Raw genomic sequence first — 26,664 nt, 5'->3', positions numbered from 1 at the left:
TCAATCTACACCGGCTGCTAAATTCACCATGAATTGTATTTAAATTATTTTGTCTTGCTTTTAAAATTATTTCTGGAATTCCTCCAAGTTGTTGGGCTATTTATCTATGAGTTCTCAGGTGCAAGTTGGCAATTCGGGTCAGCTATGCTGTGTGATTCGTTTAGGTAAGTGGCAGATTCCTCGCACTTCACTGTACGTTTTGTGACCTGAGCCTTAGGCTGATTAAACAGTTGCTGGAACTCCAGAGCCATGGGATAGAGTCTGGACATGGCTTTAGCAACCCCTCAATGACCCCTCCGGGGCTTCCCACTGCTCTGTAACTGGGGCAGGGATGTCTGGATGTGCTGGAAAGAAGGAAGTCTGAGCATTATAGACACTCATGACCGTGTATTGGGAAGTGGAGGGTTGAAGCCTCCAACTTCAGCTCTTTAACAGCATCTGCTATAAAGTGGTGGAGAGAGATTGACTTGAAGAGGCGGCAAATCGGAGGGTTGTCCCCCCTGGTCAGGAGCCAGAGAGGCATCTTGGCTATAGGATCCAAACAAGAAACCAAAGTCTTCCAGGACTGACTCAGAACCCTAAGATAAATGCGGCAAGGAGTCTGACCTCCAACCCAGCCAGTTTGGCTCTGGATGGTCACTGGAGCTGGTGCCCTGGCTTGCTTCTTTGAGAAGCAACCACAGAAAGCAAAGATGCTCCTTGGGCCAATGGCTGCGCACACGTAGGCTGCGCAGCCTGTCCTGGTCTCGTCAAAAATGCTCTCCACATGAGATTCACAAACTCTGGGGAGAAGCATTGTGCAGGGGAACTTCTGGCTGGGTTTTTGTGGGTTCCAATGACTGCACATGTGTCCGCCTCACATCTCCGTGAAATTTGGGCTCTGGATGGAACTTTTTACCCATTTCTCGGACCCACAGCAGTTCACCAGCCCTGGAGGACATAAATGGGGCTAAGCTCGAGGCTCCTGCCCCTCTTTCACGCTACGACACGCGGTACATAGACACTCCTCCACTGGAAATCCAGCACAAATTTCACAAGAAATGGTGTCGGCACACCCTGTGGAGTCCAGCCCTGTTGATTTCTGTAAAAATCAAGGGGTTTTCAGGGAGGCTTTAGAAAAAAAAAAAAAGATTATTTAAAATCCACGATGGCCACTCCAGGAAATTTATGCCAAAAATTGCTCGTGGAGACTTTTTTGATAAATAAAACCCCCCACTGAAATAGGAGTTTTGGAGGTGGGGGACCTGAATCCTGACCTCAGAAACCGTCAAAAATTAGATTTTTGGACACCCCCCTCCCCCCTGATTTTTTTCCATAGGAAATAATGGGGCTGTGCATACAGCTCTGTGAAAGTGCCTGCCTGTCAGCTCTCTCTGCAGCTGGAAGAAATGGAAAGGACTTTCTGCCTCAGAAACTTCCGATGACTCCAAACCAGGAATTCCTTGGGCTGCCTGTCATACCAACCGTGTCCAAGACCTCTACCCCCACCCCCACGGAATCTTGAAGCACGATGGGGGAGGGGGAAATTACACAGCCTGCTCCCTGATACTCCAATGCTTCATACTCAGGGAGCTCACAGCCTGCGCTCAAGCCATTGACAATTTCAGAAGGCAAGCTGGATCCCAGAGGAATATACCCTGAGCCCTGAAGTAGCACACAGCAGGCTTGGCCCTACAGGTCTGCACAAAGGTTTATTCTGCGAGCTGCAGTCCTGCTCAGCAGAACCTGCATCATTTCCCTGGCAGAGAATCCCCAAATTTAGGGTCTCAGGGCACCAGAGCCTCAGAAAACAAATGAACTTAAGCCGTAAATAAGAAAACTCAGCAGAGCACATCAGAAACACCTCTGCACAGTTTTCTTGCAGAAGGAAAAACTGAAGGGGGCAGTATACCCCAGTGGCAATGTGGGAGGTGCTGAAAGTTGTAAGTACACTTCTCCCTCCGTATTTGCGGTTTCAACATTCACGGTTTCGATTATTCACGTTTTTTAGCTTGCTGGCTCCTCCCCCCAAATTACATCAGCTTGCATAGAGAAATCACTGATTCCAAGCATTTACAGAGAAAATCGCCAATTCCCAGCACTTTCTTCACCGTGTTTTGCCTCTCCTTCAGGAGCAGGCCAGGTCTCCCACCATGTTATTCGCGGTTTCACCATATCCACGATGGCTTTTAATAGAAAACAGCGAATAACATACGAAAAAGTTATTTGCGGGTTTTCTGTATTTGCGGTTCTGTTAATCCCCTATCACAGCAAATACGGAGGGAGAAGTGTATCACACTTCTGCAAAACCTGGTTTGTGAGAATGGATCGATCACTTAACGTATGGACTCCTGAGGAGATGTAACAGAATTAGGATCACCTTTTTTCACTAACTTAATTTTTCTAAGAATTGATCTTAAGAGGGTTGCTTCCCCACCCGACTGGAGCAGAGACTGGCAAGCAGGCACTCCCGCAAGCTACCTACCTGACAACAGCCAGCATTGGGAGGGAAGGTCCTCTCTCCCGATTTGAAAAAGATCTTCAGCCGCGGTACGTGGCTCGCAGTCACGTGACTGAAGGGGCGTGACTAAAGGGGCAGTTATTGCCCCTTTTGAGAGCCTTCGGAGCCACAGGTAAAAAGGGAGGAATAACAAATGGGAAAATGGAAGGTGAAGGTTATGCCATCAACCTCAGGAACAGGTCCGATGGATCGTCATCTATGTCCTATTCCTGTAACATCTTCGGGAGGTAAGACTGACCTTTACTCTCATTCTGCCTCACCTCCACCTCAACCAATTTAAAAATACTCGGAGAAAAAAAAAATCCACTTCCAAAGAAGGAGAGGAATCAATTTCTTCCTACTTAACTGATATGGATTCACCAACATCATTGGAGAAATCTGGAACTGAATAACTCCTGTCCAAATGGCAGTAATTCCTGCAAATGAATCTCCTGTAGATAAATCTATTACCTTACAGGATGTTTGGACAGTAGTAAATAGAATAGAAAGTTATTTGCAGGGGACGGTTGTGAAACTTTGTCAATTCTCAACTGAAATTGCTAACAAAGTACCAGAGCAAGAAGCTCAATTAAATTTAATGGGGGAAAGAGTTGATAAAGTAGAATCATCTGTCTCAGTGATTCAAGCATCTAATATGAAAGATAATTCTGTAATACATATGCAGATGGAGAAACTTGAAAATACTATGAGATCTGGGAACCTCTGCTTCCTGAATTTTCCTTTATCCCATTTTCTTTCTCCTTTGGAGTTACTGAAAATGTATTTGAAAGATGTTCTCCACGATGCTCAGATGGATGGATTTTCCCCTGATAACTTATATTACATTTCCAGAAACACCAAAGTAATAGTTGAAGAGGGAGTTGTAGATCAATTAGTATCACCAGATAGCTTGAATATATCTCAGTTTTTGGAGTCTTCTAAATATTTTATTGCAAAAAAGAGCAATGTTGCTAGTAACATTAAAAACTGAGATGGAAAAGCAAGCTATTCTTAAACTTTATTTCATAAATAAACAGGTTCTGTTCTGTGGTCAGAAATTAAATGTGTTTCCAGACGTCTCCAGGCAAACACAGTATAGGAGAAGACAGTTCCTACAACTTAAGACACGAGTCTTAGCTGTGGGAGCTTTATTCTTCCTTAAATTTCCTTGCAAATGTTTGGTGACATATGAGAATAATAAATATAGTTTTGTTGATCCATCTCAATTGGAAAGTTTCCTGAAAGATAAATCTAAAGTAGATAAATTACCTGAGACTATTGCAGAGGTTGATAAGAAGGGATAAAGTAAAGAAATGTACATTGTCTGCTTGTGTGAAGTTATAATTTAAATTACCGTATTTGCCGGCGTATAAGACGACTTTTCAGTACCTTAAAATCCTCCCCAAAGTCGGGGGTTGTCTTATACGCCGGGTACTGTTTTACATGTACTTACTTTACATTACAGAGCTGCACGGGGACGCCCCTAGGGTCGCGGGGATCCCGTGGGGACGCCCCCTAGGGTCGCGGGGATCCCATGGGGACGCCTCCGAGGGTCGCGGGGCTCCTGCGGGGCTGGATGCTCAGTCTTCTGGATGTACGCGGCTCTTCTTCTCCCTACCTTCTCTGCTTGCAGCACAGAGCCGAACGGAAGTCTTCCCGACGTCAGCGCTGACGTCGGAGGGGAGGGAGGGCTTAAACAAAGCTTAAACAAAGCCCTCCCTCCCTCCGACGTCAGCGCTGACGTCGGGAAGACTTCCGTTCAGCTCTGTGCTGCAGGCATGGCAGGTAAGGAGAAGGAGAGTAGCCTCGCGGTACCAAGAGAGAGGGGCGGCCGCCCCGCCCCGGTTGCAGCACAGCCGGCCAGGTTCCCTTACTTTTGTGGCACTTCCCCGACCGACCGATAACAGCCCGGGTCCGACAATCCTCCCTGCCCTGTAGCCGCGAATCTAAATTACCTTCTTACAGCAGCTGTAAGAAGGTAATTTAGATTCGCGGTTAAGGGCAGGGAGATTTGTCGGACCGGGGCTGTTGTCGGTCGGTCGGGGAAGTGCCACAAAAGTAAGGGAACCTGGCCGGCTGTGCTGCACCCGGGGCGGTAGAGAAGGTGTGCGGAAGAAGGGGTCGTCTTATACGGCGAGTATAACACAAAACTCTATTTTTTAACTAAAAGTTGGGGGGTCGTCTTATACGCCCAGTCGTCTTATACGCCGGCAAATACGGTATACTTTTTTTCTTATGAGATCTATTGGGTGAAGTTACAGTCCCAATAATGTGGACTTGGATTTGAAAGAATTATTTTCTTTAAAGTAATAATTTTATTTTACATTGGTGTGTATTCCTATTTTATTTGTTGTAACAATGAATAAACTTATAAATTAAAAAAAAAAAAAAAAAGAATTGATCTTAAACCATCCAAGAGAGGGGGGGGCCTTCTTCCTCATATCTCAGGCTTTAATATTGTGGATCACAGTTTCCATCCCCTGTTTACTGGGACTGGTTGAATCTGGAAGTGTCCTCGAGTAGAGAAGGACACGGGGAAAAATTCTGTCCCCATCACTGCCCCGTCCCCGGACCACCATCCTCTTCGCCGCCCCGTCCCCACCGTCCCTTTCACCGCCCCGTCCCTGTCTTCAGCATCTTCTCCTCTCCATCCTCCCACCCCCAGCACCCTTCACGCGGTCCAGCAGCTCCCTCCTGCTGGCCAGCTGTGGATTTCCCTCTCTCCCTCCCTTACCTTTACCTTCTCTTATTGAAACTGGCGATTTCTATAAGGCTATGCGCTGTATTACAGCCGAATCCTTGAAGTCGTGTCGGATTGCCTGCTGGAAAAGTCTCCTCTGACGCAACTTCCTGTTTCCGGTTGCATCGGAGGAGACTTTTCTAGCAGGCAACCCGACGCGACTTCAAGGCTCCGGCTGTAATACAGCACATAGCCTTATAGAAATCGCCAATTTCAACAAGAGAAGGTAAGGGAAAAGGAGGAAGGGAGGGAGGGAGATGCATGGCTGGCCGGCCGGTGGGAGAGAGGGGGCTGCCAGATCGAACTCTCTTCACCGCGTGTTTATGCTCGTTCACTGCGCGTGCTAACCATTCACTGCTCCTCGGGGCGGTGAATGGCCTTGTCCCTGATCTCGCGGTGACCTTTTTTTTTTGGTCACCATTTTGGCGGGTAACAACCACTGTGTCATTCTCTATCCTTGAGTCTGGCATGGGAGGGAACATGGCTGCAATTACTATGGATAACTTTACTGGCCAATGAGTGCAACACACTTTGCCTTGGAAGAGGCACTCCTTCAGGCCATTAGCCAGAAATGTTCTGCTGAGCTATCTGTGCATCCTATCTAGAAAGAAGTGAACAGCTTAGATAACTGAGGGCAACATGGGAAAGAACCCCCAGTTAGTGAAATTTCAAGTTTCAAGTTTATTTCAAATTTACAATACCGCCCACTTGAACCTTCTGGGCGGTGTACAAAATACCTTAATATTATACCAATTAAAAAATAATTTAGGCTAAAACAGACCGGGGGGGGGGGGGGGAAATAATTTACAGACACGGACGAACAGGAACAAAAGGGAAGAAGTTGGAAATTGGAAATTACAATTGATAGAAAAAGAGAAAACACTTAAAGGGAAGAACAAAAGGTTGGGGAAATAGAATGGAAACATTACTTAAAAATAAATCTAAGTTGTCCTGAAAAGGACAGTTTAGGTTAAAAAGGAATGTTTTTAACATGACCTTGGAATTTGATCAATGTTGTATTTTCCCGCAAGTAGTTGAGTATGCTGTAATGAATGTTTGAAGCTATTCCATGCTTTGAAACCGCTTCAAAGAGCCAGATGTGTGTCACCTACCATCAAGCTGCTTTGCCAGTTCTTCCTGAATAAGCCTTCGAAGAGTTTCTAAGGATGGAGAATCTCCCTGGAGAGGGAAAGACGGTAGGATTCTATGAATGGTAAAGCAGAGGCTTTCCACCGGCCATGATCAGATTTTAAGGGAAAAGGTTTCACAAACAAGTGATTCACAGCTACCCTTTCTACTCCACTCTGTAAGTTAAAAGTTTACTTCACCTCTGGATGTGAAGAAAAGATCTAGCACTACTGGGAAAGTAAAAAAAAAGCTACCCTAAACTTTAGTGTAGGTCACTGCATCAGAAATAAGTCTGTGTGCAGTTCATTAACAAGCACTTTGCACAGTAATTGGGCTAAGATTAACACGGTGTATGACCTCCTGAGCAGGATGGATTTGCGTCTTAAAACTCCCGCTACATGGGAAGTGCCAGCAATCTAATGCACATAAAAATCAACTTGAAATCATAAGTAAACACCTGTGTTAATCTCAGCACAGTTTATTGCATTAGTCTGAATGATTTTGACTGTTCAAGAAGAAACACTTGAAAAACTCACTACTGCCATTCTTACCCTTGGTCCAGTTAACCCTGGCTGTCCTGGGGAACCTGGTGATCCAACCTGTCCTCTTTCTCCTGGAGGTCCCTGTGGACCCATCAAGCCGGTATGACCTTTATGGCCAGGCATTCCAGGAGTACCAGCCTGGCCCTTCTCGCCCTGTGGTCCTTTGTCACCTTGGAGGCCAGGATTTCCCTATTAAGTGAAAACAAGATATGAAAAACCATAGACACCAATTTCCAAACAGATGATACTGGTTTTCAACATGGTCTAGTGTTCCGAATCATACCCGTTCTCCTTTGGTACCATGCTGGCCCACAATCCCTTGTGCACCCTGCAATCAAATACATAAATAATTCTTTGAGCATGGAGAAAAGTCACTGCCTTCCTTTTGTACAGACTCTTTGATACTGGAGAACTAAACAAAAATTATCTGATCAAGCAGGACAATGAACCTTGAATTGCAAATCTGAAAATTGCATGATGGGGAATTCTACAAATTGGTGCCTATAGGTAGGCTCCTTCCTGGTGAAGAAGTTATAGAATAATAGCATTTACAGAATGCCTATAACTAGTGCCACAAGTTAGCGTTTACGTGTATAAGTGTTTGTATTCTATAGCATCGCACCAAAATCACTAAGGGCCGGATTCTGTAACTGGCGCCTATGTCGGTGGCCACCGATCATGTGTCAATCGCCCGTGCTCCCCAAAGCCGCTTTAGGAAGCGGAACGCCAAAGTAGGCGTTGGCCAAACCTACTTTGGCATTCTGCAGCCTACAGCGGCTAACTAGCTGCGATGCCAGCTGCCTTTTAGTTAGTTGTCAGTAGGTGCCTCAACATTGCCGTTGTTTGCCGTTTCTGATGGCGATTTTCAATTAACGTAGGCGTCGGCAGGGTGCCTACCGATGCCTAAGTTTAGGCGCGGGTTATAAAATTTCTCTGTCGGTGCATAAGTCAGAATATGATACACACATAGGTGGAGAGTGGGCAGGTCATGGGAGTTGTCTTTGCGATATGCATGTCACTTATAGAATACTATATGTAATTTAGTGCACACTTAGGCACCAACAGTTACGACTGTCATTGATCTGGCATAAATGTTGGCGTCTAACTTTAGGTGCATCAACTCGTATTTTATAATGGAATCTTGGTGCCCAGAATGATTGATTTAATTTGTTTTCTCTCCTGTTTTCCACAAAGAGCTCAGAATGGGTTATAGGATAAACATACATAATATACAGTTAACAGGTTACAATTTGACATAATTACAGTACAAGTTTACGATAACAAGGTTGTTTCCTAACTCGAGGGGAGGGAGGGAGGTAGGCAGGCTTTGGGGGAGGCAGGCAGGCTGGCTAGCTCTGGGGGAGGGAGGTAGGTAGGCAGGCAGGCAGGCTCTGGGGGAGACAGGTAGGCTGGCTGGCTCTGGGGGAGGGAGACAGGCAGGCAGGCTGGCTCTGGGGGAGACAGGCAGGCTGGCTCTGGGGGAGGTAGGCAGGCAGACTGGCTGACTTTGGGGGAGACAGGCAGGCTGGCTCTGGGGGAGGTAGACAGGCAGGCTAGCTCTGGGGTAGGTAGATAGGCTGACTGGCTTTGGGGAAGTCTGGCTTTGGGGAGGTAGGCCGGCAGGCTTTTTGGGAGGGGGTGGGACAAAGGCTGGAAGCAGTGAGGGGACATAGGAAGGAGAGAAAACGGCAGAGAAGGGGGGAGGGGTTGTAAGTAGAAGAAAGACTAGAGAGATAAAGGCCTGGACCAAAGGGGAAAGACAGGAGGCAGAAGCAGGACTTTGAGAGGTGCAGACAGAGGGGGAGAGCCCCTGAGGAAGAGCAGAGAGAGGCAAGATCATAACAGAGGAGGGAGAGAGAGAAAGGGAGACCTGGAACAAAGGTACAAAGGAGAACTGAGACTGGATCTGGGGGCACTAAGGACATAGGAAGGAGGCACTGGGGACACTAAGGACATAGGAAGGAAGGAGGGAGGGAATAGAAAGGGACAATTGTTGGGCCTGAGTGCAGAAAGAAATGAAAGATAGGATGCACAGTCAGAGGGAAACACAACCAGAGACTCATGAAATCACCAGACTGCAAAGGTAGGAAAAATTATTTTATTTTCAATTTAGTGATAAAAATGTGTCAGTTTTGAGAATTTATATCAGCTGCCTATATTTTGCACTATATTTGTCTATTTTTCTATAGTTACTGAAGTGACATCATTGAAAACCCCCCAAATATAAATAATTAACATTTTCTCTGCATATAGGGTGCTTTGTGTTTTTTTTTTAAAATTTTATGGTTACCATTATGAACTAATAAGATATTGTGTGTACATGAAAAATGAATGGAAGAAATTGGGGACGAGGCTAGGGTGGGATTGGGGGCGGGGCTAGTGCGGGATTGGGGGTGGGGCTAGGGCGGGATTGGGGGCGGGACTGAATATTAATAGATGTCCCGTTTTGATGAAAAAAATAAATGGTCACGTTAGTTATGCCAAAGAGGAAATCTTTCTATGGCTTTTAAATATTAATTTAGTTACTTAGAAAACAGAACTGATGAGAAGCTGTACTATATTTTCAACACAATTTTCACTGTACACAAAGCTGTCAAGGTAACAGGCACTCTTTCACTTACCTCTTTTCCTTGGGGTCCCTTCTCTCCTGGCTGTCCCTAAAAACACAACATACATAGAAATTAAAGAAGTTAAGAACTCTTAGCCACTGCATGGAAATGCAGAATGTTTCTCGGTTTTTGCACCCCATTTTAAACCATAGTTTTCCCAAACAATACAGAACCCTTCATGCCACCATGGTACAAAATCTCAATGGCACCATCCACGGACCCATCCACTCACCGCTCCATTTTCTCATGAGCTGATTGCTGCTGAAGTATTCTTGGCATACACAATGTGATTGGGATAAGTATTAGATATAGAAAAAGTTGGTCTACTCTAACCCAGTGTCTCTCAAACAGTGAACCCTGAAGAGATAACGTAACGTAAGACCGGATTTCTAGACCGCATAACCAATAAAACTTCTATGCGGTCTACAAAACTTTATCAAAAAGATACAATCAAAAATATAAGATCAGAAATTTTGGAAAGAAGAACATTTTCAATTATGTTCCTAAATTGTTTATAAGAAATTTTGAAAAAAAGAAAAGTTTTCAGTTGTTTTCTAAATTGTGCATAAGAAAGAGATGTGCGCATTAAGGCCCAGATTCTGTATAGGATGGCCCAGGAGGGGCGACCAATACAGAATTGGGCCTACACTAACCCGATTCTGTAACTGGCGTCCATGTTACAGACGCGTTACAGAATCGGGTTAGAGTAGACACAGCCACTACACTTATCGCGGCAAGGGATCTCCCTGACGCGATAAGTATAGTGGCTGCCTGTCCGATTGCTGGCAGGAGGGTACCCAACCCCTCCTGCCGGAAGATACACCCCCCCCCCCGACACTACCGATCACCGTCAGGAGGGTGCCCAATCCCTCCTGCCAGAAGAGGCCCCCCTCCGGACGCCCCCCCCGCGCTAACAGCCACCAATGACCACCCCTAACTTCCCCCCCAACTAACCTCCCCCCAAACTAACCTTTATTTGTTGGCCGGTCGGCCGGGTCTTGGTACCATCCAGCCGGCAGGCCCGCCTCGTCAAAATGAGGCGGGCCTGCCCCTTCCCGGCCCATCCCGCGAAGCCTAAGGCCTGATTGGCCCAGGCTCTAGAAGCCTGGACCAATCAGGCCTTAGGCATAATGGGTCCGCCCATCCCCACTAAGTCTAAGGCCTGATTGGCCCAGGCGCCTAGAGCCTGGGCCAATCAGGCCTTAGGCTTAGTGGGGATGGGCGGACCCGTTATGCCTAAGGCCTAATTGGTCCAGGCTTCTAGAGCCTGGGCCAATCAGGCCTTAGGCTTAGTGGGGATGGGCGGACCCGCTATGCCTAAGGCCTGATTGGTCCAGGCTTTCTAGAGCCTGGGCCAATCAGGCCTTAGGCTTCGTGGGACGGGCTGGGAAGGGGGAGGGCCCGCCTCATTTCGACAAGGCGGGCCTGCCGGCTGGATGGTACCAAAACAATTAAAGGTTTGGGGGGGAGGTTAGTTGGGGGGGAAGTTAGGGGTGGTCATTGGTGGCTGTTAGCGCGGGGGGGCGTCTTCCGACAGGAGGGATTGGGCACCCTCCTGCCAGTGATCGGTAGTGTCGGGGGGGGAGCATCTTACGGCAGGAGGGATTGGGCACCCTCCTGCTCGTGAGAGTAGTGTCAGGGGGTGGGAGGGCGGCATTCTGGCAGGAGGGGTTGGGCACCCTCCTGCCGGCAATCGGTAGTGTTGGGGGGTGGGCATCTTCCGGCAGGAGGGGTTGGGCACCCTCCTGCTGGCAATCGGACAGGCGGAGGTGGCTGCGGCTGCTATACTTATCGCGGCAGAGAGATCCCTTGCCCCGATAAGTATAGCGGCCGTGTCTACTTACAATGTAGGCCAGCATTTTGCTGGCCTACATTTTAAGCGTCTCTTTCTCTACTAGGGAGACGCGTAGGGCCGCCTAGGTTTGCTTAAGGCCCTTAGGCGAGCTTAGGGGTCTTGCAGGCCTCCCTAGGCTCCCGGAGGCGCCTTCAATATAGGCGGCCTGCCTGGGGAGCATTTTTTTAAAAAATGTGCAACTCGATTGGTTGATTAGACAGCTGTAGGACGCCTACAACTGCCTAAAATCGGGACGGCACTTTTCAGAATCAGGGCCTAAGATTCTGGGTGTGCCACGAGAGATTCCAGATTCCAGAATTTTACTTTATTTTAGAAAATTCCCTTCAGAAGTAAACACTAAGGGTTCCTTTTATTAAGGTGCGCTAGCGTTTTTAGCGCACGCAGGAAATTACCGCACGCTACACTTTAGAACTAACGCCAGCTCAATGCTTGCATTAAGGTCTAGCGCGCACGGCAATGTAGCACACGCAATTCCGCGCGTTACAGTCCTAACGCGGCATAGTAAAAAGAGCCCTAAAATAGATGACATGTACGTCATATACGGAAGAGTCTGTCAATGTTATAAGTGTCTGTGTGCGTAAGGATACAAATGCCCAGTTAACCTGTGAGCCTTACGTCTGTCCCTGGAAAGAGGTTGAAGCACTGATTAAAGATAGCATAGTCCGGCACTTAGATACACACGACCTGATGAAAGCCAGTCAACATGGCTTCAGGAAAGGGAAATCATGTTTAACAAATTTACTTCAATTTTTTGAGACCATGAACGAACAAATTGATAGTGGAGAACTGTTGGACATAATATACTTAGACTTCCAGAAAGCGTTCGACAAAGTTCCACACGAAAGACTTCTCAGGAAACTACAAAGCCATGGAATAGAGGGGGATATACAAAGATGGATAGGCAAATGGCTGGAAAACAGAAAGCAGAGAGTGGGCATAAATGGGAAATTCTCTGACTGGGAGAAAGTGACTAGTGGTGTACTCCACGGCTCGGTACTTCGGCCGATCCTATTTAATATTTATATCAATGACCTAGAAGAAGGAACATCCAGTGAGATCATCAAGTTTGCAGACGACACAAAGCTATGCCGGGCAATCAGATCGCAAAAGGATAGCGAGGAACTCCAGAGTGATTTGTGTCAGTTATAATAATAATAATAATAATAACTTTATTTTTATATACCGCCAGCTATCTTGCGACTTCTAGGCGGTTTACAATAAAAGAAACTGTAAATACAATGAAGGAAAATGTAAATACAATAAAGAGAAACTTTACGTACAATGAATTAAAGAGTATAGCCGTATACATCTCGTACAATGGGTTAAAGAGTATAGCATTATACATTTGATAATATTAATAATGTTAGTAACAGTTTGTGTGTTGCAAGGCCAGGAAGTGCCAAGCTGTTTGCACAGAAGTAGAAATGTTCCGTAAATTGAATAGAGTGTTCATAGTTAGTGGTTAGGGGTTGGGGTTAGCAGTTTGTAAGATCAGGTATGTGATGAAGTTACGAGGGGGGTTGATGTTCCGGTTCGTTGCCTAGGTATTTCAAGAATAGGTAAGTTTTTAGGTGTTTCCTGAATTCTTCATAGTTGTTTGTGTGCGCAATTAGTTTTTCTAGGTCTTTACCCCATATGGCTGCTTGATATGATAGCAGTTGTTGATGGTGTCTCTTATATTTGCACCCTCTAGCCGGTGGGGAGACAAATTTCATGTGTGTTTTTCTTTCGTGTCTGTTGGTTGGGAATGAGAAGAGATCTGTAATGTATTTTGGGGCTAGACCATTTAATACTTTGAAGCAGAAACATCCTAGCTTGAACTTTGTGCGCGCCTCCATCGGCAGCCAGTGTAGGAGTCGGTAGGAAGGGGTTATGTGATCGGACTTCTTCAGCCCGAAAATCATCCTGACTGCTGCATTTTGTATCAGTTGTAGTCTTTGCATTTGCTTCTGGGGGATCGTCAGATGGGTGATGTTGCAATAATCCAGGTGGTTAAGTATTAGGGATTGTACTAGCATTTTGAAAGCTGTAGTGTGGAAGTACGCCTTGATGGACTTAAGTTTCCAGAGCGTGAAGAACCCTCTTTTGATTAAGGAGTCTATGTGGTCTTTCATGGTTAGGCCTTGGTCTAGTATTACTCCTAGGATCTTCATCGTTGGTTGAATGGGATAGTTTAAATTGTTAATGTGTAGTGATGTTGTCGTATTCTGTGCGTGTGGCGAGGCTATGAAGAATTTAGTTTTTTCTGAATTGAGCTTCAGTTTGAAATCTGTGGTCCATTGTTCCATCGTGTTTAGCGCTTCAGTTGCTGTGGGGATGGTTTCAGAGGGGGATGCCGTAAATGGGATTATGATTGTGAAATCGTCTGCGTAGCTGAATACTTTTATGCCTCGTTGGGTTAGCTGTGTGCCCAATGAAGCTGTGTAGACGTTGAAGAGTAGTGGGGATAGTGGGGACCCTTGTGGAACGCCTGATGGGTTTCTCCATGTTTTTGAGAGATTGCAATTGAAGCGGACTTGATAGGTGCGGTTCGTGAGGAAATCTCGGAACCAGTCCAGCACTTTGCCTCCGATGCCGATTGAATCTAGACATTGTAGTAGTTTTTTGTGATCCACCAAGTCAAAGGCTGAGCTCATGTCGAATTGCATCACTAAGGCTTTGTGGCCTTTGCAAAATAGGTTACGTAGGTAATCTAAGATTGCTGCTATCACCGTCTCAGTACTGAACAGTGGTCTGAAGCCTGACTGGGTTTCATGTAGCAGTGAGAACCGATCTAGGTAGTCCATCAGTTGGGTTTGTGCCAAGCCTTCCATTATTTTTACGAAAAGTGGGATAGATGCTACTGGTCTATAGTTGGTTGCTGATGTTAGGGGTAGTTTACGATTTTTTGGGATTGGGGTGATTATAATGTGACCATTTTTTGATAGGAATTTTCCGTTTTTAAAATTGTTGGACATATGAGTCCATAGTGTTATTTTAAAGTCTAAAGGGGCTGCTTTCATTATGTTGGGTGGACAGGGATCTAGGATGCAGTTTGATTTGGTGTATTTGTTATATAGTTTTATGAAGTTGTTCCATTCTGGGTCTTGAAAGGAGTTCCAATACATGTCTACTGGTGTTTCGTTTTCATGTATGTTGGTTATTTGCTGTTCATCTGTGTTGTTTGTTGGGCCGTTGTTCCTTAGGTTCACAATTTTTGAGTTGAAGTGTTGTGCTAGGTCGTCTGTTGATGGAAGTTTTATGTCGTGCGTTGATTGACTATGGCGTGTGGTGTCGAATAAATTTTTGACTAGATTGAACAATTCATGAGTGTTAATTCCTTTTGAACTTGTGTTGGATGTGTATATTTTGGATGAGTAGAATTTTTTCCTTTTTTCTTTTATCAGTTGTTTATATTCCTTTATGTTTGCTCTCCAATTGTTCCTGTCAGATTTTTCACCTGATTTGTTCCGGATCCTTTCTAGTCGTCGTGTTGATTGTTTCATTTTTTGTAGTTCGGAATCGAACCAGTTGTTATATTTATTTGAGCGGTTTGTTCTGTTTTGTTTGGGAGCTATTTTGTCTAGGATGGTTGTGCTTGTTTTTGACCACTGTTCCCAGAATTCGCCTTCTTCATTCATCTCCTCGCGCGCTTCATAGTGGGCCCAGTATTCCTCTGGGTTAATGTGGCCCCTTGTGAGATGTTCTTTTTTTATCCTTGGGTGCGTTTTTTCTTTTGGTTGGTTCCAGATTAAATTAAAGTAATAGGTGTAGTGGTCGGACCAGATGTCGTGGTTCCAGATGCCGTTTGATATGGAAATAGTGGGATTTAGGATTTCTTTTGAGGACATGGCTACCAAATCTAGCTGGTGGCCTTTTTCATGGGTTTGTGTGGATGAAGGTAGTTAGAGAAATGGGCGGAGAAATGGCAGATGAAGTTTAATATGGAGAAATGCAAAGTAATGCATTTAGGCAGAAAGAATAAGGAACACGAGTATAGAATATCAGGTGCAACTCTGGGTAAGAGCGAACAAGAAAAGGACCTGGGTGTACTGATAGCAATGTGTGGCGGCGGCAAAAAAAGCAAATAGAGTGTTGGGCATGATAAAGAAGGGAATCATGAGTAGATCAGAGAGGGTCATAATGCCGCTTTATAGAGCAATGGTCAGACCCCACTTGGAATACTGCGTCCAACATTGGTCTCCCAACCTAAAGAAGGATATAAAACTGCTGGAGAGGGTGCAGAGACAAGCAACAAAACTAATAAAAGGTATGGAGAAACTGGAATACGAGGATCGACTTAAGAGACTGGGATTGTTCTCCCTTGAGAAAAGGAGACTGCAAGGGAATATGATTGAGACCTTCAAAATACTGAAAGGAATCGACAAAATAGAGCAGAAAAAACTATTTACATTGTCCAATTTGACACGGACAAGAGGACACGGAATGAAGTTAAGGGGGACAAGTTCAGGACTAATATCAGGAAGTTCTGCTTCACTCAGAGAGTGGTTGACACCTGGAATGCTTTCCCAGAGGAGGCTATTGCGGAATTGACCGTCCTAGGATTCAAAAGCTCACTAGATGCACATCTCCTTACAAGAGGCATAGAAGGATATGGGTTACTAAAAATTATGCCAGGTGTACACCTGGCAGGGCCTCCATGTGTGCGGATCACCAAACTAGATGGACTGAAGGTCTGATCCGGAGATGGCGCTTCTTATGCTCTTATGTTATGTTCTTGACGTGGATTGGTCCTTGAAAACTAACAGCAAGTAGTTTTAGTTTTATTTTTTTATGCAGTAGTCATCCTAATTTGAGCAACAAAGCTATCAAGGCTTTGTTACCGGTTGGATCTTCTTATCTTTGCAAACTTGGATGGTCAGCTCTGACAGAGACTATTCCATCATCGATCCCTGTTTCTCTAGTACCAGACAACAAAGTGGGAGCCACAAGAATATAGTCTAACCTGGTATGGACTGTACGGATTTGAGAAAAGCAGGTACAATTATGTTCACTGGGGTCCAATACACGCCAAATATCCAGTAGCCCCAGCTCAGAAAGAAGAAAGTTCATGCCCTTCCCTTCAGCTCTCTTAGGTCTTATTTTTGGAGGGGAGCAGTCAATAGATGGGTCAGCAGTAATATTAAAATCTCCACCCAGCACCAACTGGTATTCTTGTCTAGAAGACAGTGTTGCCAACAGGGCAGAAAATAATTTATGAGAAAAGACAATGAGTGCATAATATAGAACTCAGAGCAAGTTTCTGCCCAAAAATGTCTCCCAGCCAGATCACATATGACCACTGTTGGAAACAGGATACTGAGCTTGATGGATCTTTGGTCTGTCCCAGTATGGCAATTCTTATGTTCTTACTAAAACTGCTTAGACAATCTCCATTGACAGGCACTATATAAATACCTAATAAACTTGGAGCTTTTTTGGACACTACGCAAGCTCAAGCTTTTCTACCTCAACAGAGTTGACAATCTTATCCACCTGTGTTGGAAAGTTTCCTCCCTACCACATATTACTGTACATCAGATGTTATATCTTCTGGGTCACAAGGCTTCCACAGTTCACATCATTCCATTCGCTAATCTACACCTCAGAGTACTCAAATGGACTCTCTCTTTGCAGAGGACTCAGGCCACTGGGTCTCTTTCTCAACTCATACACGTGACTTTAGAACTTCATCACTCTTTTCAGTGGTGAATGCTTCTGACTAATCTCTTCCAGCCTCCTCCACACATAAGAACATAAGCAATGCCTCCGCTGGGTCAGACCTGAGGTCCATCCTGCCCAGCAGTCCGCTCACGCGGCGGCCCAACAGGTCCAGGACCTGAGCAGTAATCCTCTATTTATACCCTTCTATTCCCTTTTCCAGCAGAAAAATGTCCAATCCTCTCTTAAATCCCAGTACTGTATTCTGCCCTATAACGTCCTCTGGAAGCGCATTCCAAGTGTCCACCACACGTTGGGTAAAGAAGAACTTCCTGGCATTTGTATTGAATCTGTCCCCTTTCAACTTTTCCGAATGGCCTCTTGTTCTTTTATTTTTTGAAAGTTTGAAGAATCTGTCCCTCTCTACTCTCTCTATGCCCCTCATGATCTTATAAGTCTCTATCATATCCCCTCTAAGTCTCCTCTTCTCCAGGGAAAAGAGACCCAGTTTCTCCAGTCTCTCAGCGTATGAAAGGTTTTCCATTCCTTTTATCAGACGTGTCGCTCTTCTCTGAACTCTCTCGAGTAACGCCATATCCTTCTTAAGGTATGGCGACCAAAACTGGACACAGTATTCCAGGTGTGGGCGCACCATCGCCCGATACAGCGGCAGGATAACTTCTTTCGTTCTGGCTGTAATACCAGAAGCAACTCATCATAGACGCTTCCATGTTAGGCTGGGGAGTCCACCTTGACAGCCTACACACTCAAGGCCATCTGGACTACTGACAAGAAAACTCTCCACATCAATTTCTTGGAACTCCAAGCAGTTCACAATACCTTTCAAGATCATTTACAGAATCAAGTAATCCTCATTCACACCAATAATCAAGTTGCCATGTTCTACTTGAAGAAACAAGGAGGCACAGGATCTCACCCACTCTGCCAGGACATGATAGAGATATGGTCCTGGATGAATTCCCACAAGATCCTACTCAGGGCACTATACCTTGCAGGAAAACAGAATGTCTTAGCCAGACAAACTGAGCAAAATCCTTCAAACTCATGAATGATCTCTCGACACAACTGTCTTACTCTTCTGCTCCAGACTCTATGCTCCCAGTCGTCTGGAGTCGATGTCTTGCTCCTAAAATGGTGAGAGCGGTTCCTCTTTGCATTCTCTCAAATATATCTCGTTCGGAAAGCTCTACTCAAACTTTGCCAGTATCGAGGTTCCATGATTCAAATGAAAATATATGAAAAAGTGCCACTTGATAGCCACAGGATTTGGGAACCGTTTACATAGAATCCTGAAAAATCTGCAGCAGGATACTAGATGTTGTAAGAATAGTTATAATTCTTAGAGGGAAACCTTTCCCATTCCTCCCCTCACAAACAAAAACAGTATAAATCTGATAATATATATATAAACAGCAGGAATCAATCTGGAATGATAACAATAGATCAATTCACGTAAATCTTAACTTATAGCTAAATCTGGAAAATATATGTAGATATATGTGGTTGCATAGCATTTTTTACAAATAATGAAGGTCATTCAAATTCATCGACACAGTAAATGTCAACTTTGATAATTATCAGTTAACATGGGAAATGCAATCTTTTTAAAGAAACAATTATTTTGATGAACAAATGACTAGACAGATGAACAGCCACAGCCTTGCAAGTGTATTAAAGAACAGAGGAAGTGATATTCAAAGCGAGTTACGCGTTTGCCAGCAGATGGTGAACACTTAACTCTTTCATGCCTGCGTTTTCAGTCTTTATATGAATAAAATCACAAAATGGCCTAATTTTATTGATAAAAGAAGGGGCCAGCATTGGGGACGGTCAAAAGAGGTGCAAACGATATTCATTTACTATCTGGGTGAGTTTCCTGTTTAAAATTAGGCCTGCAAAGCAGGGCTTCTTTTACAAAGCCGTAGTAGCGGCTTTAACGCGCGCGATGTTTAATCACGCGCTAGCCCAAAAACTACCGCCTGCTCAAGAGGAGGCGGTAGCAGCTAGCGCATCCGGCGGCTTAGCGCGCAGTATTATGCGTGTTAAACCGCTACCGCGCCTTCGTAAAAGGAGCCCTTACCGTTACCGGTGTCATTGCCAGAGGTACTGAATATTCAGTGGTGCTAATTACATGGATAGTGCCTTTGACTGTAAGAATAAAGTTAGGTGCTGGGGGTCGATGCTTCGCTTTATGTGCTGGCTGGAATGGGTCGAATATCAGGCCCAATTTTATTTTTTCTCTACAGACTATATCAAACCGCACCTTAATTTGCACAAGCAGCATCTCATTATTCATGTAATTCAGTTTGGATCGCTCTCTACGTCTCATGCAAAACATTATTCTTTCACCGTTGCGATCAATACGTACCGGAAGCCCCCGGGGCCCCTGGAATCCCGGAAGTCCTGGACTGCCCGTTTCTCCTTTGCTTCCTTTTAGACCCTGTACAGTTCGTGAAAGGAAATAAAACATGAGCATTTGCAACAACTAACTTTCACCACATAGCTCCTAGAAACACTATGACAACAAATTGTTATTCAGAAAATTGAAAAAAACGGGATCTTTACATAAACTTCCTACCATTCAATTTATAAAATCCTGTACTCAGAATGCATGTCTAAGGTGGGGGGGGGGAGAGGGGATAGGTAGATTTTGGTCTTTGTATAAATGTAAGGAATGCAAGGATGGGGATTATAATATGTTTTTATGTGTTCAAAGATTATTATTGATTAAGGGGGAGGGGGAGATAAATTCTAAACTGATGTTTTTACAGATTATTAAGTGTTGTATTTAAGTTAAAAATGTTTTTATTTGCTTATACACTTATTGTAAGTTCTAAAAATGAATAAATACTTTTTTTTTTTAAAATAATGTCAATCCATTTCTTATTTTATTTATTTTTATATTCTAAAAGTTATTTTCAACTATATTTGCAAGTTATACCTAAAATCATTAAATTACTACAGTAATAAAGTACTAATACAAAGTGCAAAGTGTGATCATACGTTAAAGGCAAAGCAAACTGAGCAGCGGTTATAATAAATTCATAGGGTTCTCTTAGTTCATCAGTTAGTCTTCAAAAGTTCACTCCAAAGAGTCATTTGCGTCAACAAGCACTTATCTCTCTGCTTGACTGGTCCGATTCCTCCTCTTCTCAAATCGTCGCAGTTCATTAGCTTTGCCCAATCCGTAACCAAAAGTGTCCAAAACCCATAAGGTGATTATTGAGAATGGAACATATAACTGATGGGTTTTAGACACTTTTGGTTACGGATTGGGCAAAGCTAATGAACTGCGACGATTTGAGAAGAGGAGGAATCGGACCGGTCAAGCAGAGAGATAAGTGTGGATCAAGGGTCTCAAAGTCCCTCCTTGAGGGTCGCAATCCAATCGTGTTTTCAGGTTTTCCCCAATGAATATGCATGAGATCTATGTGCATGCACTGCTTTCAATGCATATTCATTGGGGAAATCCTGAAAACCCGACTGGATTGCGGCCCTCAAGGAGGGACTTTGAGATCCCTGGTGTAGATGGATCCCAACAATTCAAATAGGCTTTCCACGTCAAACTCACAAAATCAGGGGCAACGCCTTGAACAGGATGCCCAGAGGACCGCTGCAGGGACTCACCTTGCTTCCTCATGGGCTCTGAGGCATCTATGCATCTGTGCTTCGCCATGTCACTATCCGAGGGTGCTGGGAGGGAATTTTCCCTGACATACAAGCTGTCTTCAACTCCACAGCCCTAGAGGGAACAGACGGGGCTAAGCCCATCACTCCCGTCTCCCCCATTCCCCACATGCCCCGCAGCTTGTGGCACACAGATGCTCCTCAGCTGGCTATCCAGTGCAAATCTGGCATGAATCAGGGGTAAAACAGCCAAAGGAGTCTATCTCTAATGATAGAGCAGGGGTGCCCAATACATCGATCGCGATCGACCGGTAGATCTTGAAGGCAATGCGAGTCGATCGCGGAGCCCATCCTGGGCTCCGTGATAGACTCGCGTTGCCTTTGCGATCTACCGGGCCGATCAGCCGTCCTCTCTCCGACGTCCCCCACCGCCGCCCCAAGCTCTCCGTGCAGAAGCGTTCTCCCCGATGTCAATTCTGACGTCGGAGAGGAAGTTCGGGCCAGTCAATCACTTCCTGGCTGGCCTGGAACTTCCTCTCCAATGTCAGAATTGACGTTAGGGAGAAGACTGCTGGCCTGTTGCAGTGTCGGAAGATGAAGAACTCAGCAACGGCGGCATCTGCGGTGGCTTGGGGGCCCAGAAGTCGGCAGTGGCTTGGGGGCCTGTTCCAGGACGACAGCTCTGGCAGTGGCTTCGGAGGAAAGAAAGGGGAGGCAGAAAGACAGAGAGGCAGAACAGGGAGACAGAAAGGCAGAACAGGGAGACAGACAGGGGAGAGGAAAATAGACAGACAGACAAGACAGGGAGACAGACAAGACAGGGAGGAAGAACAGGGAGACAGACAGGGAGGCAGAAAAGACAGGGAGGCAGAACAGGAAGACAGGGAGGCAGAACAGGAGGCAGATAGGGAGGCAGAACAGGGAAGCAGATAGGGAGGCAGTACAGACAGGGAGACAAAACAGACAGGGAGACAGAAAGACATGCAGGGAGACAGAAAGACAGACAGAGAGAAAAAGAAAGAAAGAAAGGGGCAGGGAGACAGACAGAAAGAAAGAAAGGAGAGGGGGGCAGGGAGAGAGGAAGAAAAAGTTGGACTCCTGGAAGGACAGAGATGTTGATTGGGGAATGGAATGAGGTCTGGAGGAGACGAAGCATGCAGGAGGCAGAAAGAAGGGAAGAAATATTGAATGCACAGTCAGAAGAAGAAAGTGCAACCAGAGACTCATGAAATCACCAGACAACAAAGGTAGGAAAAATGATTTTATTTTCAATTTAGCGATCAAAATGTGTCCATTTCAAGAATTTATATCTGCTGTCTATATTTTGCACTATAGCCCCCTTTTACTAAACTGCAGTAGCGGATTTTAGCGCAAGGAGCCTATGAGTGTTGAGAGCAGTGTGGGGCATTCAGTGCAGCTCCCTGCGCTAAAAAACGCTATCGCGGTTTAGTAAAAAGGGAGGGAGTATGTTTGTCTATTTTTGTATAGTTGTTACTGAGGTGACATTATACATTTTAAAGTCATCTGCCTTGACCTCTTTGAAAACCTCCCCCAAATATAAATGATAATTAACATTTTCTCTACGTACAGTGTGCTTTGTGTATTTTTTTAAAATTTTATTGTTGGTAGATCATTTTGACTTGGTCATTTTAAAAGTAGCTTGCAAGTCAAAAAAGTGTGGGCACCCCTGTGATAGAGGCTTTTTAATCAAAATAGGGAAGTACAAGATGGCAGCAGCAGCAGGTGGTAGCATCAAAAATGACCCAGGAGAGCAATATTAACACTCAAAAAATTCAAGGAAGGGGTGTTTGGAGGTAGGGAACATTAAACCAAGCCCCAGCAAACCCCAAAACAACAATTTTCAGACCCCCCCCTCGATTCTCTCATAGGTTATAATAGCCTGCACTCACTGTTCTATGCTGGTTCTGTAACTGCTTCAGCTCACATTGCAGCTGGATAATGGAGAAGGCCTCTGCCTCAGAGAAGAATGAATCATGGTTCAAATGCTGTAATCTTTGGGCTACCAGTTGGACCAAATCCGGACTGAGAGCTCAGAATCCCCACAGTTCCACACACGTTGTTGAGGAGAGAGAAACGCAGCCAGCACCCAGCAAAGCCCACCAGACCGCAATGAGGCCAAACAGCCTGCGCTCAAGCTCTGGAATGCTCAGGAGCAAGCCACACTACTAGGGAAAAGATCCCTGAGCTCCACAGATGCCAATGCATTGTGGCTAATCAGGTTCCCTAAAAGGGCTGCCCTCTTAGCTACACACTTCTGCTCGGAGATTCTGTCTTCTCCCAGGCAGAGCTGCCCCAGGGCTGCTGGGGACCCCTTGATTTGACTTTTTTTTGTTAAAAATGGTGGTATATCAAATAAAATAATTGTAAACAACTGGAACTGTTGACCACCGAAACCCTCCAAGTCTGAATTAAAACTCCCCAAAAATAAAAAAAAAGTTCACTCAGAGCAGATCAGAAAGACATCTTTCAACTCGTAAATAGAAGAAAAGACTGAGGAACCTCAGAACTTCCCACTGAGGAAGGAGGCGGAGCCAAAAAAGATAGATGACATCTTCTACACAACTCGCAGTTTGAGAGGAAAATATCCCATTGGTCAAGATGCACCCTTCGCACCAGAAAGGTCAATTGTCACCTAGAGATTGGGAGCAGTTCTGGACTATGTACATCTAAATCTCTGATTCTGAAGCCATAATTCAGTCCTTATATTTTGTGGCCCACTGGTCATAGATAAAAAATGAGAGGCTATGATCCTCAAGTGCAGAGTGCAAACTAGGGTTACTAGATTTTACTCCCATAAGTCTGGATTCACCTGGACATGTCCTCCTATTAGAGGACTGTCCGGACGTCCAGACGGCTTTTCAAAACCCGGCACTTTGTCCTCGTTTTGAAAAGCTGTCGAGATCGGGGCCAAGTCTGATAACATCACACACATGCACGTGCTATCATTATGTTGCATCTGCGCACTCCAGAGTCGGCCCAAAGAGACGTGGTTTGTGTGGGTCTTGGGTGGAACGGGGCAGAGCCTCGCATCCTCTTTTTACACATGCAAAATCTGGTAACCCTATCTTAGCTGATAGTTATTGATTTTAACTTAAGAACATAAGAATTGCCACCGCTGGGTCAGACCAGTGGTCTATCGTGCCCAGCAGTCCGCTCACGTGGCGGCCCTCTGATCAAAGATCAGTGCCCTGAGACTAGCCCTACCTGCGTACGTTCTGGTTCAGCAGGAACTTGTCTAACTTTGACTTGAATCCCTGGAGGGTGTTTTCCCCTATGACAGACTCCGGAAGAGCGTTCCAGTTTTCTACCACTCTCTGGGTGAAGAAGAACTTCCTTACGTTTGTACGGAATCTATTCCCTTTCAATTTTAGAGAGTGCCCTCTCATTCTCCCTTCCTTGGAGAGGGTGAACAACCTGTTCTTATCTACTAAGTCTATTCCCTTCAGTACCTTAAATGTTTCAATCATGTCCCCTCTCAATCTCCTCTGTTCGAGGGAGAAAAGGCCCAGTTTCTCTAATCTTTCACTGTACGGCAACTCCTCCAGCCCCTTAACCATCTTAGTCGCTCTTCTCTGGACCCTTTCATAGAAACATAGAGTATGACGGCAGAAAAGGGCCGTCGACCCAACAAGTCTGCCCACTCAAAGAACCCTCCCTCAAAAAGAACCCTCCCTCTGAGAATTTCCCGGAGCGAACCCACTCTAACAACCCTTCCTCAACAAGAACCCTCTTTTTTAAGAATTTCCCCGGAGCGAACCTACATGTTTAACCCATTGTCCCTTGAAGTCGAGTGCGTTACTGGCCTCAACTATCTGACGTGGAAGACCATTCCATCGATCAACCACTCTTTCGGTGAAGAAGTATTTCCTGATGTTACCATGAAATCTCCCACCCTTGAGTTTGAGCGGATGCCCTCTGGTTGCCTTAAGACCCGTAAGGAAGAAGATAACTTCCTCCACCTCAATACGGCCCGTAAGATATTTGAATGTCTCTATCATGTCACCCCTTTCTCTGCGTTCTTCGAGAGAATATAACTGCAGCCTGCTTAGACGTTCTTCATATGGGAGATCCTTAAGTCCTGAGACCATTTTAGTGGCTATACACTGAACCGACTCCATTCTCTTCACATCCTTTTGATGATGTGGCCTCCAAAACTGAACACAGTACTCCAGATGAGGTCTCACCATCGACCTGTACAACGGCATTATGACTTCAGGCTTACGGCTGATAAAACTTCTCTGGATGTATATTATCCAAGTGGTCATCTGTGTTACTGGTTTTTTCACTCAATTAGTACTGACATGTGCTCCCTCTTCTATGAAACCACGCTAGCAGTTTTTAGCGCAGAGAGCCGCATTGAGTTCCTATGAGTGCGGGACCAATGCAGGTCATTCAGCGCCGCTCTCTGCGTTAAAAAACGCTAGAGCGGTTTCGTAGAAGAGGGGGTTGGTATTTATTCTAAATGTCTAGCCATCTTAACAAAAGTCAGGTATCACACATACACTGTACTTACTGGGGTACCTGGAACTCCAGCACTCCCTGGGGGACCTGCTGCTCCGTTTTTACCCTAAATAAAAGTGATTGTAATGAGAATGAATGCATCAACTTCTCTGACACCATTTGGACTGAAAATAAGAACATACAGTACTTTGTTTTATCACTTACCTATTACTCGTAAAATTTCTAGGGGTTTTACCAAAAACCTCATTTTAATTTCTATTCATGCTCAAGTCTGACAATAAGATCTTTTGGATACCCCTATAGTTAGTAGGGAAATTATATGCGAGCTGCATTAAAAATGAATATTATTTACACCTAAGCTAAGCTAACAGTTCTGTGGGGGAAAAAGATAAAAGGAAAAAATAATCTAGCTTGAAAGACCCCTTTAAAAAACATAGGCCCCCTTTTATGAAGCCTTGTTAGGCTTTTTTTTATCACCGGCTGTGGCAGTATTAGCTCTGACTCAGAATTCCTATGAGCATTGGAGCTAACACCCCCGCAGCTGGCGATAGCAAAGCCTATTGTGGCTTCATATTTTTATTCAAGTCCATTCTTCCCACTCTGCCTACACGCTCTGTCCCATCCATATTTGCTTACAAACCACATGAATCTCAGAGCCCCCCAGACTTCGGGGAAGGAGACAGGAGGATTGGCTGGGGGCAGAACAGGGTGGGGCCACGTGTCTTTTTTTTTTTTTTTTAAGAACAAATCTGGCAACCCTATGTTGATTAGAGATTGTTTCTTGCATGTTTGGGTACACCGCTGCATATTACTAGTACTGCTATAGAAATAAGCAGTAGAGAATGACACGGGGACAGATTTTCCCTGTCCTCTCTGGAACTTATTTTCCCGTCCTGTCCCGGTGAGTTCTTTTCCTGTCCCTGCCCCATTCCTGAAGGCTCCATCCTCATCTGCACAAGCCTCAAACCCTTTAAAATCATAAGTAGCAACATTCTAGAGCTCAGATTGTGATGTCATAAGGCCTCATTCCACCAATGCCTAAGCTCCGTCCTCATCTGCACAAGCCTCAAACACTTTAAAACCCTAAGTAGTAACATTCTAGAGCTCAGATTGTGATGTCATAATGCCTCATTCCACCAATGCCTAAGCTCCGTCCTCATCTGCACAAGCCTCAAACACTTTAAAATCATAAGTAGCAACATTCTAGAGCTGAGACTGTGATGTCATAAGGCCTCATTCCACCAATGCCTAAGCTCCGTCCTCATCTGCACAAGCCTCAAACACTTTAAAATCATAAGTAGCAACATTCTAGAGCTGAGACTGTGATGTCATAATGCCTCATTCCACCAATGCCTAAGCTCCGTCCTCATCTGCACAAGCCTCAAACCCTTTAAAATCATAAGTGTTCGAGGTTAAGGCAGAGCTTACAGGAATGGGTCAGGGGCAGAGACAGCAATAAAACTTGTGGGGACGGGATGGAGAAATTGAGTTCCTGCGGGGACGGGGACAAATTTGTCCCTGTGTCATTCTCTAATAAACAG

General features: G+C 45.1%; 1 protein-coding gene across 3 annotated transcripts in view; it reads right to left on the bottom strand.

Moving 5' to 3' along the window:
* COL22A1 (collagen type XXII alpha 1 chain) overlaps positions 1-26,664 on the bottom strand; it is a 766,089-nt gene that overhangs the window by 26,539 nt on the left and 712,886 nt on the right. For all 3 annotated transcript variants that reach the window (XM_033933743.1, XM_033933744.1, XM_033933745.1), the window contains exons 55-60: positions 25,176-25,229; positions 19,383-19,454; positions 9,511-9,546; positions 7,173-7,217; positions 6,899-7,078; positions 6,332-6,398 (exon numbers count right to left, since the gene is read on the bottom strand). In XM_033933743.1, the coding sequence (XP_033789634.1) occupies positions 6,332-6,398; positions 6,899-7,078; positions 7,173-7,217; positions 9,511-9,546; positions 19,383-19,454; positions 25,176-25,229 (454 nt within the window). The remainder of the gene's footprint in view (positions 1-6,331; positions 6,399-6,898; positions 7,079-7,172; positions 7,218-9,510; positions 9,547-19,382; positions 19,455-25,175; positions 25,230-26,664) is intronic.

Source organism: Geotrypetes seraphini, chromosome 2, assembly GCF_902459505.1.
Source record: "Geotrypetes seraphini chromosome 2, aGeoSer1.1, whole genome shotgun sequence".
NCBI classification, from domain to species: Eukaryota; Metazoa; Chordata; class Amphibia; order Gymnophiona; family Dermophiidae; genus Geotrypetes; species Geotrypetes seraphini.
This window is presented reverse-complemented; position numbering and strand designations above follow the sequence as displayed.